The sequence below is a fragment of the Anabrus simplex genome, chromosome 6, assembly GCF_040414725.1.
Source record: "Anabrus simplex isolate iqAnaSimp1 chromosome 6, ASM4041472v1, whole genome shotgun sequence".
Lineage (NCBI taxonomy): Eukaryota > Metazoa > Arthropoda > Insecta > Orthoptera > Tettigoniidae > Anabrus > Anabrus simplex.
This window is the reverse complement of record NC_090270.1, coordinates 206,839,535-206,857,787: the sequence shown is the minus strand read 5'-3', so window position 1 is coordinate 206,857,787 and position 18,253 is coordinate 206,839,535. Positions and strand designations below refer to the sequence as shown.

Sequence of the window (18,253 nt, the reverse complement as noted above, 5' to 3'; positions counted from 1 at the left end):
CGAGTTGCTACATGATAAGATACGATCACTTGTTAAAGTGGCACAACCAAAAACTTTTGAAGAGCTCCGTCACATCGTAGCAAAACTGGACGAGGAAACAAGTTACCATTCCTCAAAAACGAAAACCTCAACAGCGGGGGAACCCAAGAAATGTTACCGTTGCGGGCAGACCGGGCATTTTAAGGAACAATGTACGGAAAACTAGCTTGAGACCGTTCGAGCTGGGGGAAGGAGGGTTCCGGAATGAAGAAGCCCCAGATACATGGCACGTGGCTGGAAGGTAAATATATTGGTCAAATCTGTAGTGATGATGAGCCTAGTTCACCCCACCCGGCTATTAATTTGACGATTGATGATAAGCCTGTAATCGCTATCCTTGACACTCAAGCTTCACACTCGTTTGTGAGCATGAATGTGGCTAAATTTTTAAAACTTATCCATCCTGATAAGGTGGTAACAGTCAGAGGAGCAATTCGCCACATACATTATCAGATTGAGGGTTGTACTTTTCTTCAAGCCAAATGCTCCACTGAAGTCATAGACATACCGGTGAAGGTTATCAAGGATTTGATACCTGAAATAATATTAGGACATGACTTCTTAACTAAATATGGGGTAGTGATAGATTACACAACTAATGAAATATTCTTTGGTAATAGGAAAAGATGTAGACTGGCATGAGTTGAAAATAAAGCTCTCGAGTCACAAACATTAGAACCCAAGGTTTGTGCGAAACTGAGAACAGGACGGTTGAGGGTGGAGGAGAAGGAAGATCTTGAGAAGTTACTGAATAAGTTCCCTGAGGTCATCACTGATAAAATTGGGTTTACCACAATGGTAAAACATAAAATAACATGCAAGGATAATACCCCAGTTAAACAAAGGCCCTACCCACTTAACCCAGATAAACGAGAATTTGTAATAAAAAAGGTCAAGGAAATGGAGAACCAGGGATTGATTGAACCTTCAGTATCAGGATGGGCTTCTCCGATAGTATTACCTAAGAAAAAAGTGGGGATTACCGACTTTGTGTAGATCTGCGTCAGGTAAATAACAAGACTATATCAGATGCCTACCCCATGCCGGATCTCCGACATCTGATAAAGCAATTGACTAGGGCAAAAGCCTTCAGTACCCTCGATTTGAACTCTGGCTACTGGCAAGTGGAAGTCGAAGAAGAGTCTCAACCGATGACTGCTTTTTCTACCCCAAGAGGACTTTATCAATTCAGAGTCATGCCATTTGGTCTTAAGAATGCTCCAGCCACCTTTATGCGTCTGATATACGAAGTCTTATCAGGATACACAGGAGAATTCTGACAGGTCTATTTGGATGACATTCTCGTGTATAGCAAGATATTTTCGGACCATTTGGAACACCTAGCTAGAATATTAGAAAGACTGAGGATTCACGCACTTACTTGCCAAGTCAAGAAGTGTCAGTTCGCATCAAACTCGATGTATTGACGGACAAGGGATTAGAGAGACAAATTGAGAAGAATAGGGCCATTCAGGAGCAAGAAAGACCTCGAACGAAATGCCAGGTACGTCAATTTTTAGGCCTCTGCGGGTGGTACAGTAGTTTTGTGCCGCACTTTGAGACAAAAGCTGCTCTGTTAACCGACCTCCTCAACAAAAACATACCATTTAAATGGACTCAGAGGGAAGAAACAGCCTTCCAGGAGATAAAAATATCTATTTGTGATGCTCCAAGTCTAGCCTATCTGGATACAAACCGGGAAGTCTGCTTACAGACGAATGCGAGTGACATCAGTCTTGGGGCTGTACTGTTCCACGAGAGAGAAGGAGGAAGCAAGGATATAATTGAGTATGCCAGTAGGAAACTTTCTGCTCCCGAGAGAAACTATTGTACAGCCGAGAAGGAAGCATTAGCAGTGGTGTGGGCTGTCGGGAAGTTTAGAGGTTATCTAGAGGGAAGGAAGTTCAGACTATTTACGGATAACTCTTCACTTCAGTGGTTGAACAAAGTATCTGGATCGAAGTCCAAACTGATGCGATGGGCCTTGATCCTTGCCGACTTTGACTTCGAGATCTGTCACGTTCCTGGGGCAACCAATCAAATGGCGGATAGCCTCTCAAGAAATCCTAAGGACGGGCAGGTATCAGCAACGAATTTATTAGAGAGAGAAATTCCTGTGCCAACTAAGAGGCCCCAAACCGATCATGTGCTTCTGGCTATCCAGCGAAGGAATAATGAGATCGATTTAGAATTAATAAGAAAATGGCAAACTGAGGACATGTCCTGTAACGGAATGAAATCCTGGATCAGCAAACGCAGCACTAATTGTCGATCTGTCCCAGTTCAGTTTAAGATGTGCTACAAGAACTTTCGACTCGAAGACGGCATATTTAAATACATTTCACATCTGCCTAGATCTTCTCCGGTCATCGTCATCCCGAAGTTGCAAACCACTAGGATTTTGAATAAATATCATGATGATCCAGAAGCCGGACATCCTGGTCAAGAGGAAACATATTCCTCGATTCGGCGACGTTTCTTCTGGAAACACATGCGGCAAGAAATTAAGAGCTAAGTCCAAGCATGTTATATCTGTACTCGCACTAAGGCGAACAATCAGAAGGCAAGTACCAGCATGAGAGGACGCCGACCCCATCAACCTTGGGAAGTACTCGCCAGTGACCTTATGGGACCCTACCCTAGGACATCTTGGGGAAAAACACAAATCCTCATGGTGACTGGCCTATTCACCAGATGGGTGGAAGCATCCACCATCCCTGAAGCTACATCGGGACGTATCATACAACTCTTAAAGACAGAAGTCTTCAGTCGTTATGTATATCCTCAGTGTATACTCACAGACAATGGTAGTCAATTCACTTCAAGACAGTGGTTGCAAACTTTGTCAGAATGGGGAATCGAACACTGGACGACACCGATCTACCACCCACAAGCGAATCCAACCGAACGGAGAAATCAGGAGCTGAAGAAGATGTTTCAAATTCACTTGGTTGACAAAGAACATACCAAGTGGGACTAACACCTTCTGGCCATCAGACAGCGGATTAATCGCGTCACAGGTTTCTCGCCTGCAGAACTTTTTCTTGGACGTCCAATCAAGAGAACCGGCGACTGGAACTTCATCCATGGGCTAGAAGAGGAACTGGAGGGTCTTGATACATGGCATGTGCAGAACCAGCAGCGTATTCAACAGGCGCATAACCAAGCTGAAGAGCGTTCCAGGAGAGAAGCCGAGAACAACGATACACCGGAAGAAATGGAGTTCAAACTGGGAACACTAGTTCTTCATCGAAACCATCCCCTCAGTAACAAGCTTCAAAGTTCCATGCTGGGATGGCTCCAAAATGGCTCGGACCTTTTGAGGTGGAGAAAAGGTTGGGAAATGGTGTGTTTCTTCTGAAAACTATACCGCCGACGAAGGTGCATACGTGAGAATTAAAGGTATTACCTCGATCCCTAAAAGAAGGCGGAGGGACCAGCGAGTGGGCTCTCTCTAAAGGACCCCTAGGTATAATTTAAGACCTAGAAAAATAAAGGTCTAGGATAGGTATTGAAGGTTTTAGGGGGGGAATAATTGTCGTAGGACAGCTGTCCTAATCATGATAAAACCTTCAATAATCATATTTTGTATAATAGAAAAATATTATCACCGAATGTATATGAGTAGGTCCAGTGGAAAGGATTTGCTCTGAAGACTTGTAACATTGCAACAGACACTCAGACGTCCAGTATGGCGGCAGAAACATCACCATTAGGTCTCTGATGTGAAACAATGTATATTTTCTTTGTAGATTGTTTTTGAGGAGTGATTATTTTCTTCGTCTGGCAGGAAAGAAATAAAGTTAGCACTGTGGTGTTTAAAAAGAGAGATTGACAAGACTAGGATAAGTTTCGTAGTGATAATAAAGTTGTTTAGAAATACGTAAACATGTTCTCGTGTGATATTTTTATTTCGTAAAATAAAAAATCGCATATAGAGAACGATAGGGAGACAGATCTGTTCGAATCTGTCCAGCAGCCATCCTGAAAGTGGTTTGCCATGTTTCCCAGGCAACTGTAGGGTTGGTCCCCTTCGAACAGGTCATGGCCGATTCCTCCATAACTTCTCATTCCAGCTCATCTTTGCCGATTGGAAACCAGAGATTGAATATTGTTAACCAAGGCATTATTTCTCTATGGCTATTTAGCCCTTTCGATTACGATTTATTTCTACTGACCAGAAAAATCTGTGGGTTTTTTTCCACACCAGTTAGGTAATGAGGAAAGAACACTATATGTAAATTTTCATGAATTTTTTTGCATGGTTTTGGAAATACATGATGTCCTCATTTGGGGACAAAAGTACTTATTGCATTGCATGCAAAGACTTCTCCTAGAAGCAGGATGAATGACCGTAGATACCAGTTCTATAATACATAATATTAAAGAATTCAGCTCTTCATTAAGCATGACCTACCCATTTCACAGCATGAAAAGTTCTGAAACACTTCATTTCCTTGGTCAGACCAAGAAAAACTTCACATTTTCAACAGTGCCTTTGTCATTTCCATGGGAAGATCTCAAATTCGATGTGGATGAGCAGGTCGTTCATTCCATTCCTACCCCTAATTCTGGCGCATGTAGTGGATAAAAGGATCTGTTTGCTTGGTTCCACAGCGGGCCTTTCGTATAGGCCTAGTTTCAACATCCACACGCTGCCAAGCTGAAGGCTCATCGCAAGAAGGGCTGCTTGTTGACCGACATCCTCTTTTGTTGCTTCTTGCATTCTTTCCTTTTTTGATGAGTGACTCATGAATTCTGATGTGAATACAGTATGTAGAATATCTTTTCTCTCTTGGTATGGTCAAATTAGTGTGGAAAAAAACCCAGTGAAACCCCATGCTATTACAGTCCCGATGGAATTGTCGTATCAGGTGGCACTGGTTGATGTTGAGGAGATGCATGGTCAGCGCGACGGAGCAGTTTGGCCGTTATTCGTGTATTTCTAAATTGAGGCTGCTATCTTACCATCGGATCCATAAATGTTCTCACATAGGCAGAGTGGATCTAGGTAAAAATTCTGATGTTGCCAGGAATTGAACCCGGGGCCTCTGCTTGAAACGCAGACGAGTTACCCGTATATTAAGGGGCAAGATCTATTCTCTGTCAGGTTTAGTATATCATATGCATTGAGGGATGAAAATTATATAGGATATTGCATGAATAAAATGATAACAATGTACCTCTTGGTTCATAAGCTGCAAGTTACTTTCTGTACAGATTGCTCCTTTGTGACACTGTGTCCTCAAATGAGGACAGGATATTTACAATGTTGTGCATTCTTTTAGGTTTCTGAAAAATCACAAAACAAATTAACATACATGAACATTATATCTTCAGCCATGTTTAACCACTCATCATCATCATCATTTTCCCATTTCCAGCTGACACCGGGTGAGAGCAAATATGATTCCTCTCCACTTTGTTCTGTCGTTCCACCATTCTTCTTCCGACACAACGTTCCAATCCATGTTTCATTTTCTAATGGCACTCTTCACCAAGTCCATCCACCACATTCGTGGTCTTCCTTGTCCTCTCTTCCCTGTCATCTGTCCTTCCAGTGCTCGTCTTGGTAGTCTTACTTCATTCATCCATCTGACATGTCCAAACCATTTCAATCTGTTTTGCTCCAGTTTGTCCTTTAATTTCTTTACTTCCAGTTCTTTCTGCATAGGTTTAAAATTTCTTAGTTATTGGCAGCTATATACGTATGTGGTGTGAAAAGTTCTCGGAATGTACTAGAATTAAGTATTTTACCTCAGTGGAACTGCTTTTATTTTTCAACATAGTCTCCCTGTAGACTAATGCATTTGGTCCAGCGTTGTTCCAATGCCTTGTTCCCATCTCGAAAACGAGATTCCTCCAGGCCTGCAAAATACCTCTCCAATTCGGCTGTCAGTTCTTCCCTTGTAGAAAATGTCCGTCCACTGAGGAAAATTTTCAGCTTGGGGAATAGATGAAAGTCTGATGGTGCCAAATCAGGTGAATAAGGTGGATGTGGCAACAATTCGTACCCCAGTTCATGAAGTTTTGCCATGGCAATAACACTTGTGTGCAGAGGAGCGTTGTCCTGATGAAAGATGACCTTTTTCCTTGCCAAACCAGGCCTTGTTTCGCGTATCTTCTCCTGTAGTTGGTCTAGGAGGTTTGCATAGTATTGTCCTGTAATTGTTTGGCCAGTAGGAAGATAATCTATCAGCAGAATGCCTTTTGCATCCCAGAAAACTGAGGCCATGACCTTTCCGGCCAAACGCACTGCCTTTGCTTTCTTTGGTGGTGGTGAATCAGCATGTTTCCACTGCTTTGACTACTGTTTTGTCTCTGGGGTATAGTAGTGGACCGAAGTTTCATCTGTAGTCACAAACCAGCACAAAAAATCTTGTTGGTTGCGTTGAAAATGGGCCAGACTTTGTTCGGACATTTCCAATCTGGTGCGTTTATTGTCCAATGTCAAGAGCTACGGCACCCATCTTGCGGATAATTTTTTCATACCCAATTCTTCGGTTAAAATATAATATACCCGTTGAGAAGACATCCCTACAGCTTCAGCAATCTCCCGCACTTTCAGTCGACGATCCTCCATGACCATTTTATGCACTTTTGCGATAAATTCTGGGGTCGTTACACTGTTTGGCCATCCACTACGCGGATCATCATCCAAGCTTTCCCGACCAAATTTAAACTCGCTAGTCCACTTGGCAACCGTTGAAAATGAAGGAGCAGAGTCCCCCAGTGTGTTCTGAAAGTCGGCATGAATTTCCTTTGCTTTCATACCTTTCTTTACAAAGTATTTAATCACTGCTCGAATCTCAGTTTTTTTCCATTGTCACAAATCGCTATGCGGGAACAACAACAAAGAGTCGTCACAACCACACTCCTGCAGCTAGAGCACTGACGCACCACGTGTTCACTCACAAAGGATGTGTGATTATTGCGCGGGAACCTCGTTGCTGTAGCACTGACACCTAGCGGTGGTTCCGAGAACTTTTCAAACCGTCCTCGTAATGTCAATCAATAATAGTCACCACTCCCCTTACTAGAGAAGCCAGCCATGACTCATTTCCTTATATTCTATTTCATAGTTGATCCAATTGAGACCAGCAAATTTCTAATGACTGCATAAAGGAAGGTCAGAAGAAAGATATATCAGATATCCAGGCCACTTCTTCGGCATGCCTAAGCATTCCAGACAGTTATGTCCTCTATAGTGATGAAAGGGTTAGAACAAGTTGACGTATTATTGAGCATAAATTCCTCTATACCCCCTGTGGGTAGGGGACGCAGACGAAGAATACACCCACAGTATCCACTGCCTGTCATAAGAGGTGACTAAAAGGGGCAACCAAGGGATGATTGTATTTGTACCATAAAACTACTTGTGATTAGTACCATCATGTGGTGAACACCATGGGTTGCCTTTACTTGCGAGTAGTACCACTATGTTAGGTACACAACTGGTTTGTGAATAGTAGCAGCAGAGAGTGGGTTCACTGTGGGTTTACATTACCAGTGATTAGTATCACTATACGAGTGACACCATGGTCTGCGTTGCCAGTGATTAGTACCCATTATGTGAGGAACACCACGGGAATACCGGCGCCCATCATTAATACACCTATGTGAGGAATATGATTGGTTTGTGTTGCCTAATAGTGGCGTCATTATGTGAGAAACACCATAGGTCTGCGTTACCTGTGCGACATATGGTACCTTTGAGTACTACCATAATGTGTGGAACACCGTGAGTCTACGCTACTTTTGATTAGTACCACAATATGACAAATACTATAGGCTAGTTCTACTTTACTAGCAATAAGTAGCATTATAAGGGGCCATTGACCTTGATTTTGGACCCCTTTAGACATCACACATCATCGTTTCAAGAATGTGCTTTAGAAGCAGTTCCTTGGTCAGTAATACTGTTGTTTTAAGATAGTTTCTGGGAAGGTGGGGCATTGCAGATCGGATCCACTGATTGTCTTAAATGTATATTCATCCATGCATTCTTCATCATCACGTTTTGAATTCTGATCAGTGGATGATTTTGGACTAATAAATTGTCATTACATTTTGTCTCATTTTGTTCCATTAGGATCTGATGACCTAGTTGTTAGGCCCCTTTAAACAACAATCATCATCATCATCATCATCAAATTCCTCTATTGATTTATTCATTATAGCCTACTTCATTCACAATTTCCATAAATGAAAAGCGTTTTTGCATGTGCCTGAAGATGTGTGGCATTTATGCTGTTAGTTATAAACATGTACCAAACTTACAGAAGAAAATGAAGAGTGGAATATGAACCCCAAAAGATGGATGGGGATTAAATAGAAATCAGCCACATCGAATATTAGATGATGATAAGCAACTCATTCGGGAGCATATTGCCTCGTTTCTAATGTATGAAAATCATTATTCCTGCAGGAAGAATATTGGGAAATCTGAGTATCTCAGCCCAAACCTTTCATCGAAAGCATACAGTAAAGTAAAATTTTGGCTCTACAGAAATGTATTCCACAATATTTTCAGTTAAAGTTTGGTCATCCAAGATCGGACACTTGCAAGTAATGTGATAAGCTGTACGTGAAACAGCTTCAAACCAAATTAAACAATAGAGCACTACATCTGATGAAAAGGAATACTTATTCAAATTATGAATTTTCACCTTCAGTAAACCATTACACATATTACTATTGTACAAAACAGTTTATAAACAAGGTGGCTCATTATACAGATGGGGAATGCCTACTCCCAGATCAGCTCAGGAACGTTTGGTCACTGTAAGAGCAACGGCATAGTTCGGCACCAACTGCAACAGTTTTGATGTCATTTGATTTCAATTTTGGATGTGTTATTGGACTTCATCAATATTTTAAATTTGGGTTGTAAATTGAGACATACCAGATTGTTTACTTTATTATTGGTTGTATGTGAGCATATGTTTTTTTCCAGTTGTATCGTGGCTGAAGATGACCCAGTGTATATGGGGTCGAAACTGGTCGCATTTACTGTATATAGAACACTATACAAGCTAATGGTATTGAATAGGTGGACCCTCCTCTACCCTTTCATAGTGATCAATTGTCAATACGGACCATAATGAAATTCATAACTTATGATTCCTGAGGCTAACGGCTTGTTCCTTGAAGGATGCAACTTACCCTATGAAGTTCAGAAATTCAAGGCATTTTAATGTTATCACGAAATTGTGGTGAGGGCTCTTTCTTACCTGAGTTGGAAATCGCATTCGTTTCACAAGGAATGAAAAATAACATTTTCAGGGCTAGGAAAAATGTGATCGTACTAAGCGGTAATAGTGAAAATTAATGACGCAATAGGTGAGGTATTTTTATATACATTTAATATGGTGAGAACCGGGACTTTGAACTTACGATTTATTAAGCAGGAAAACCTGTTAATTAGGAATGCACTAATGAGGTTTCACTGTATTTTGTTTTTCTCTCTTCAGAGGCGGCAAAGATCAAATGGTTGTGGCTGTGGACATCCAGTCAATGGCTCCTATGCCTGGTGTAATTCAAATTGAGGGGGACATAACAAAGCATTCTACTGCAGAGAAGATTATTCAGCATTTCCAAGGACATAAGGCTGATCTAGTGGTGTGTGATGGGGCACCTGATGGTTAGTGTTTTGTAAACCTTGTTAACTTTTCAATTGTTAAATATTGACATAATCTGGTTTTGTTGTTACTGTTATATGCATGCTATTTTCAAATATTTGTTCTGATAAAACATTTCTCCTTTTTAGTTACTGGACTACACGACATAGATGAATACATCCAGTCTCAGTTGCTGCTGGCTGCACTCAATATTTCAACGTTTGTCTTAAAACCAAAAGGCACTTTAGTATGCAAAATCTTCAGAGGAAAGGATGTCCATATTTTATATTCACAACTCAAGCTGTTTTTCACAACTGTCACTTTAGCCAAGCCAAGGAGTTCCCGTAACTCTAGTATAGGTAAGAAAAATGGATTTGGATATCATGGCATGAGCAAATTAAATTAATTTTCTGTAAGCTTAAGGTAAATTATTTCCATAATGAAGTTCCTAAGGATATTACAGATAAGATTATACAATAAAGAATATGTGATGAGAAGATGCAGGAAACAGTAAACAAACTTATACTAGTCAAGTTAAAGTGGTTTCAACACATGATGAGAATGTCAAAGGAGAGAATTCTGGAGAAAGAATGGAAACAAGGCTAGATCATCCTCGAATGAGAAGGAAGGACTTGATAGCAGAAGTTACAGAAACAAGAAGTGTTAGCAATTAATACCATACATTTAAAGATGAGAAGGGAATAGAATGAAATAATGAGTTGTGATATGCTACCCTACCCAGAACCAAGCTGGAAATGAGAACTAGTGAAGATAATTATTTCCATAATCCACTTGCTTCTCTGAAAAATATGCTGCATCTGCCTGTCGATCCCCACCTGTGAAAATCAGATGATGATGATGATGATGGTGATTATTATTATTATTATTATTATTATTATTATTATTATTATTATTATTATTTTGTATAAGTATCCTATTTCTCCAGTGCTGATTGATGCGGAGCAAAAGAGTTATCAGCTCTTCTTAAATCGTATCCTGGGAGAAAGAGGGGAAGTTCTGTCCTTTGAACAATGAAGGATTTTGTAAAGGAAGTGAAGGATTACGATACATGTGAAAATACTCCTTAGGTCTCGTAAACCTATCACTCTTGGAGAGGGAAAAGAACAAGAGTTTGGTAAGATACTTTGGATGGAAAAGGCTAATCAGAAGCACTGATGACAGCATTCATTGGGACCCTGTGATTACCTCTCCATATGCATAAGTTATGAGTTGCTGGGAAGTTTATTTCTGCATTGAAACAAATGGAAAGAAATGTTTTTTACTATCTGAAGAGATTGTTGGACGCGCTTGTGAATGGTCGTCTGTTGAGAAATGAATGGTCGTCTCTTGAGAAAGCTCTTGCATTATCGTAGTGATAAAGTAGTTAAAACCTATTGAAATTGTTTAATTTTTTGTATGTGTAATCCATTTAGTGCTATTTATATATTGGTGTTTAGTGCTTGTTGATATAAATTGGGAGTAGTGAAATTTATTTGAATTTTATATCAAGTAGTTCAGTTGGTGTTCAGTAGATTACGTTTTCTAGGTTAAGTAGGCTAGCTAGGTGTACTTTGTTTCGAATTTAGATTTCGGAAATAATTTAGGTAATAAAACTAACTTTCTTTAAATTTAAAAAAATATATATCTGTAGGTTCTTTGGTATAATACTTATCATAAGGAGCTGTAACTTCCGCAGCTTTTCCGGTATTTCATATAGATATCCGTTCAAGCTATCACAAAGGTAAAAATGTATTCAATTAAATAGTACAATACGCCTGTAAACTTTGATTAAAAAGAAGTTAAAGAGAGCACACAGTATTTCACTGGATAATTACTCAACAGTCTTTGGATTGTGGGCGATTGTATGCTGCATTCCGACGAGTTCAAGGAGTGTATGGTAGTTGAGTAAACAAAGAGAAAAATCAGCTGATTACTGTATTCTAATAATTTGTAGTTCTAAGTCCCAGGCATACTTTTTACTTTTGTTTATTCATCGAGTAAGAGTTAATAATCAAATTCCTTTATCCCAGTAATATTGCAGTTCAAGTCACCAGCATAGTTTTGACAGAAGGTTTTTTTCTTTTCTTAGAAATTGTCGTAGACATCCTCTTATTTTTCAGCATTTAAGGACACTTTTACTCTCCGCATAGAAGGGAAAATAATAGTAATCCACCAGCTGTAAAAATCATATAACCACATTTCAGTTGAGAATTGTGGTGTAGATACGATATATTAGGTAGTATCTTGCCTGCTATCTTCGTATGTATTTTTCGAGTGTATCTATTAGAGCATAATAAGGATAAAATAGTATTAATAATAATCTGTACGCATTTAGCTTTGTTGGTAATCTTTGAGTAGTTCTTGCGGATTTCAAACATGCAATTTTCATTTCTGTGTGTGCTTAGTAGTAGGCTGATTCCAGAGAATTGTCAACCAAAGAAGGAAAACAGCAAAGTTTAAAATAAAACTCAACAATTGGTTTTTATGATAGATAAAACATTAAATTTTATTAATTTTATGATATGTATTAATTTATTGATGTCTTTCAATTTTTAATTGTGTGGTTAATTGAACCTGTATGTGCAGTCTAAATTCATTTGATATTACTCAATGTTTTAGGAATTAATGTTTATTATGATGAAAAGGTATCAAAATAATTATGGTAAATGTTAATAATTCTAATGCTCTTTCTCTTCGTAGTAAAGTACTTATTTAGGTTATTAACAGTTTATATAAGGTATAATAAGGTGCCGAAAAAGGTATGAAATTTTCTATAGACGAAAAGTGCGTGGCTCAGTTTGAATAAAATTTTGGTATGCAAAGCCAATACTGTACACCCTTTCAAACTACTATATCATTCATTTAAAATTTCAAATGGATTCATATGAAGCTGATAGTAAAATACGTCGCATGTTTATGTTCTTGCGAGCGGGCGGCCGGGGAGTTCCCCGTTGCATGGAGCCATGCTGGAGACGAAATTGAGTGGTACCAGTGGCAAAGTGATGATGGAAATCATGTATCTTGAATTAATGATACTGGCACAGTTAGAGAGTGTTTTGATAAACTAGTAAAATCGTGTCCCTTGTTTATGAAACACACATTTATTAAAAGAATGCAAAGGAAAATGTTCAAAGTGCAGAAAAAACAAATTTTGCAAGTTTTGCAAGTGGATTTCGCAGAGAATTTCCCTGTTCTTCCACAAGATGAAATTCATAGTTGTTATTGGCATCAGTGACAAATTAAGATATTTACTGCTGTTGCGTGGTTTGCGGGAGGAAATCATGCTTCATATGCGATTATGTCTGAATTATGGAGCATGACAAATATGCCACGCACTCATTTTTTTGCAGAGTATTAACAGACATCAAGGAAAAACAACCGGAAATCACAAGAGTGTTCATCTTCTCGGATGGGGCGGCGAGCCACTTCACAAGCAAAGGTTCATGTTTGCAAACCTAACGTTTTTTAAGGAAACTTTTGGAATGAATGTAACTTGGAATTTTTTTTGTGCCTGGTCACGGGAAAGGTGCTGTTGACGGTGTTGACGGAACACTAAAACGTAATTTGACTGTTGCTCTACGTGCAAAAAGAGACCTTATAAACGTGCACGATGTCGTGGAAGTAGCAAAAAGAAATTCAGCAAACACAAATGTTATATGTTTTCCTTCTGAAGATATTAAAAGGAGTAAACCCTTTCTGAAAAGCCGCTTCGCTGATGTCTGTGCAGTACCAGGAACACATGATATTCACTATGTGGAATCATTAAAAGAATACATAGTTCAGGCAAGAAAATATTATTATTCAGAAACAACTACCACACACTCTCTACATCCAGATTGAAGCAGATGATAAAAATCCACCCCATGATATGTCTTTTGAAGTGGGAGACTTCGTCCTTGGAAAATACTGCGGAAAGAAACATTCCAAGTACTACGTGTGATGGTGATGTTTATTTTGTAACCAATTTTTGCAAGTGCAACGATGAAGCTAAACTGTTTTGTGAACCACCGACTGAAGACAAGTGCTTTTTAAATGAAAGTAGAATCAAAAGAAAATTATCGGTGCCTCGTTTTACTCGTGGGAAACAGTATTTTGATAAGTCTATACCAGAAGCAAAATGAACATAAATTGTTTTTTCATTTTTTAAAATTTTTTTTCCTGATCAAGCTTTCATTCAAACTGTAGGCTACATACCGGTAAGCTTTGAATCTCCAGATATTTAAAAATATTTTAGTTCATTTTACATTCACTGTTATTAGTGTTAAATAAATGTGTGACGATTCATAAAAGCACTTTACTTAGGCCACATGTCCGTACCAGTATCTGTAGTTATAAATATTATTATTATTATTATTATTATTATTATTATTATTATTATTATTATTATTATTATTATTATTATTATTATTATTATTATTATTATTATTATTATTATTATTGGGAGGAAGGAAGCTTGTAGTTTTACGTAACCAATATTCACACTATCATAAGCGACGGAACCTCATACTTTACGTGATATCCAAACCACCGGACGTGACTTTCATGTCGAAAATCACAGATGCATTAATCGGGACTCGAACCCAGTCCGTCTTGATGGTTGCAAGCAGTTTGACCGCTGCGCCATCATGCCCCTCGTTTATTATTACTTGCTGAGATATTAAATATACATTTTATCATTCAGTGATCGTATTTGATGCAGAGTTAAAGATTTATTAGCCCCTCATGCCATGTCACCATAGTGCAGATCCGCGTGTGTAATCCCACGACGCTGTCAAGCAAACACACGACGACGCTTTTAAATATATTATGCAGACATTATGCAACTTACACATTTGGTTTTTTTCACAAAATGTACATTTCTCCTTTAAACAATATATTAACATTACTAATAAAAGTTACCACAGTTCGCAGAATTTAGAAAAAACATAAAGGTATGGGAAGTTAAAAGTCCGTCCCATGTAAACACTGCTCATTACATTTAAAAGTTTATAAAATCGTATGAATCAGGTTTATAACAATGAAATTTGTGGGGGTTATTAAGTATCATCTAGATATTATTATGCATAAATCTCAGTTTGTTTAGGTGGTAAGTTTCATATATGTGTTAAAAAGAAATGTACAAATGTAAACATGCGACGCCTGGAATTGGCCAGTAACATATTGTAATTAGGATATGTTTGAACGTTTTTTAAAATTATTGTAGTGTATTGTAATATCTTATTAGAAATTAGCGTGCTTATTCTGTTATTGCAAAATATTTGTATGGTATAGTAGAACTATCTGTAGAAACTCGCTTACTAGAATTCTGTTGTAATTAGGACAGGATTAACTGCAGTTTAGAATTGTGTAATTCTTGTGTATTCTTTTCGGTATTCAGTAATTAATGGCAGTTATTAACCTGTTAGGGTGTTGTAGGATAAAATTTAGTACGACTAAGTAGTATTGAAGTGTAGTAATATATTAATTACTGTCGTGTGATCTTTGTGTACTATCCTAGACAATATTTCTTTCCTTTCACTTTTTGCACATAATAAGTTATATTATTTTTCCTTTTCTTTCCATTTTTCCATAAAGAATGGCTAAGAAGTGCAAGTGTAGGAACTGTGGGTATGGCCAGACATTAAGGAGTATGAGGGAGGAGTTGGAGATTTTGAGGGAGATAATTAGGATTCATTCAGAAAACAGGAAGGAAGGTAGGCCTCCCTCAAACAATGTACAGGATAGAGTAGGTGTAAAAGAGGGATTGGAAGGAAAGGGGGGGGGGGGAATTGTAGAAAACAGGTGGTCTAATGTTGTAAGGGGAAGGAGATTGCAGGCTAAGGGTTCTATTGAAGATCAGGATTCAGGACAGGTGTCTGTGAGAAATCAGTATGAGTCACTGAGTATAGAACAACTGAGGGAAGATGAGGAACAGGGAACTGTTGCTTAAGAGTGTGGAAATAGGAGGAAGTGTAAAGGTAGGAAAGGGAAATGTAGAATAGAGGATAGGAAAAGACAGGTGGAACAGGCTCATGGGAGAAAGTAGATTCTGCAACTGTCAGGAAAGATAAGACTGACCATGAGGGGAGGGGGTCAAATGAGGTGGGTAGGGTTGAGGCTCTCGTCATGGGGGAGAAGAAGGTGGTCGTGTTTTAACGTTGGTACCAACAATGAAAGGCAAGCATGTATAAGTACCAACATAGTTGGGGATGTGTGGGATCTGGTAAATGCTGCACAGGTGAAGTTTAAGGAAGCAGAGATTGTTATCAGTAGAATACTGTGTAGGAGGGATACTGACTAGAAGGAGATTGGGGATTTGAATGAGACTGTGTAGTGGGTATGTGGGTAACTAGGAGTGAGATTTTTAGAGCCTAATGTGTGAGTAGTTGATACGGATCTACGTTCAGATGGCCTTCACTTAAACCACAGTGGTACATGTAAGTTAGGAAATTTATTTAGAAGGGTTAAATGGAGGTACATTTCAGGAAACAGGGTGGTCTAGGAAGCGGTGATGAGGGTACAGAGATCTTGAAGTCAAGTAGGGATGAAATAAAAATGTTAGTGTTGAACAGTAGAAGTATTGTATAGAAAACAATATAATTAATTTAATAGATATATGCTTACCAGATATTGTAATGGGAGTAGAATCATGGCTGAGAAATGATATAAGGGATGCATAAATGTTCTCACAGAACTGGAGTGTGTTACATGCAATAACTAGAGTGTATCATAGAGATAGGATAGAAATGGTAGGAGGGGCAGTATTCATTCTGGTGAAAGAAGAATTTGTAAGCTACGAAAGAGTTAAAGATGACAAACATGAAATTCTAAGTGTAAGGCTCATTTCTAAAGATAATAGGCAACTTGATGTCTTTGGAGTGTACAGACCGGGAAAGGGTAGCACTGACGCTGATTCAGAATTATTTGATAAGTTAATCAGCTATGTAGGAAACGAATTGGAAAGGAATGTGATTGTAGCGGGAGATCTTAATTTACCAAATGTCAGTTGGGAAGGTAATGCGAACGGCAGGAAACATGACCAACAAATGGCAAATAAGTTAATATGGGAAGGACAGCTGATTTAAAAAGTGATAAATAAAAATGTAAACAGACTCTGGAATGGGTTTAAAGCAATTGTTGAGGAATGTGGAAACAGGTATGTTCCTTTAAAGGTGATAAGGAATGGTAAAGATCCACTTTATTATAACAGAGAAATAGAGAGACTAAGAAGAATGTGTAGATTGGAAAGAAATAGAGTTAGAAAGTAAGGAGAAATTGAAGGAACTTACTCGAAAATTGAATCTAGCAAAGAAATCAGCTAGGATAACATGATGGCAAGCATAATTGGCAGTCATACAAATTTTAGTGAAAAATGGAAGGGTATGTATAGGTACTTTAAGGCAGAAACAGGTTCCAAGAAGGACATTCCAGGAATTATTAATGAACAAGGGGAGTGTGTATGTGAGGATCTTCAAAAGGCAGAAGTATTAAGTCAGCAGCATGTAAAGATTGTTGGTTACAAGAATAATGTCCAGATAGAGCAGGTGACTAATACAAAAGACGTATTGAAATTTACCTATGATAACGAGGATATTTACAGTAAGATACAAAAGTTGAAAATTAGAAAAATGGCTAGAATTGTTAAGATTTCTGGGGATATACTAAAGACAATGGGTTGGGATATAGTACCATATCTGAAGTACTTATTTCATTATTGTTTGCATGAAGGAGCTATACCGAATGCATGGAGAGTTGTTATAGTAGCCCCTGTATATAAAGTAAAGCGTGATGGACATAAAGCTGAAAATTACAGGTCAGTCAGCTTTGGGAAAGCATTCTTTCTGATTATAACTGGTTCGATAGAAGCCAATTCAGTTTTAGAAAAGGTTATTCCACTGAAGCTCAACTTGTAGGATTCCAGCAAGATATAGCAGATATTTTGGATTCTGGAGGTCAAATGGACTGTATCGCGATTGACCTGTCTAAAGCATTTGATAGGGTGGATCATGGGAGACTACTGGCAAAAATGAGTGCAATTGGACTAGACAAAAGAGTGACTGAATGGGTTGCTATATTTCTAGAAAATAGATATCAGAAATTACAGTAGGCGAAGCTTTATCTGACCCTGTAATAATTAAGAGGGGAATTCCTCAAGGCAATATTATTGGACCTTTATGTTTTCTTATATATATAAATGATTTGAGTAAAGGAGTGGAATCAGAGTAGAATCTATAGAGTAATAAATAAGTTACAAGATTGTGAGCAACTGCAAAATGACCTCGATAATGTTGTGAGATGGGCAGCAGGCAATGGTATGATGATAAACAGGATTCAAAGTCAGGTTGTGAGTCTCACAAATAGGAAAATTCCTCTCACTTTTAATTACTGCATTGATGGGGTGAAAGTTCTGTATGGGGATTGCTGTAAGTACCTAGGTGTTAATATAAGGAAAGATCTTCATTGGAGTAATCGCATAAATGGGATTGTAAATTAAGGGTTATGAGGGTGTTTAGGAGTTGTAGTAAGGATGTAAAGGAGAGGGCATATTATAAGTCTCGGGTACGATGCGCAAAGGTATCACCGAGATATCACTATAAAATTTGTCACAAATGGAA

General features: G+C 38.4%; 1 protein-coding gene across 2 annotated transcripts in view; it reads left to right on the top strand.

Annotated features, from left to right (window-relative positions):
- The window catches only part of LOC136876320 (tRNA (cytidine(32)/guanosine(34)-2'-O)-methyltransferase), an 86,181-nt gene that overhangs the window by 32,573 nt on the left and 35,355 nt on the right, over positions 1-18,253 (top strand). For both annotated transcript variants that reach the window (XM_067150167.2, XM_067150168.2), the window contains 2 exons: positions 9,513-9,682; positions 9,809-10,018. In XM_067150167.2, coding sequence (XP_067006268.1) covers positions 9,513-9,682; positions 9,809-10,018 — 380 coding nt within the window. The remainder of the gene's footprint in view (positions 1-9,512; positions 9,683-9,808; positions 10,019-18,253) is intronic.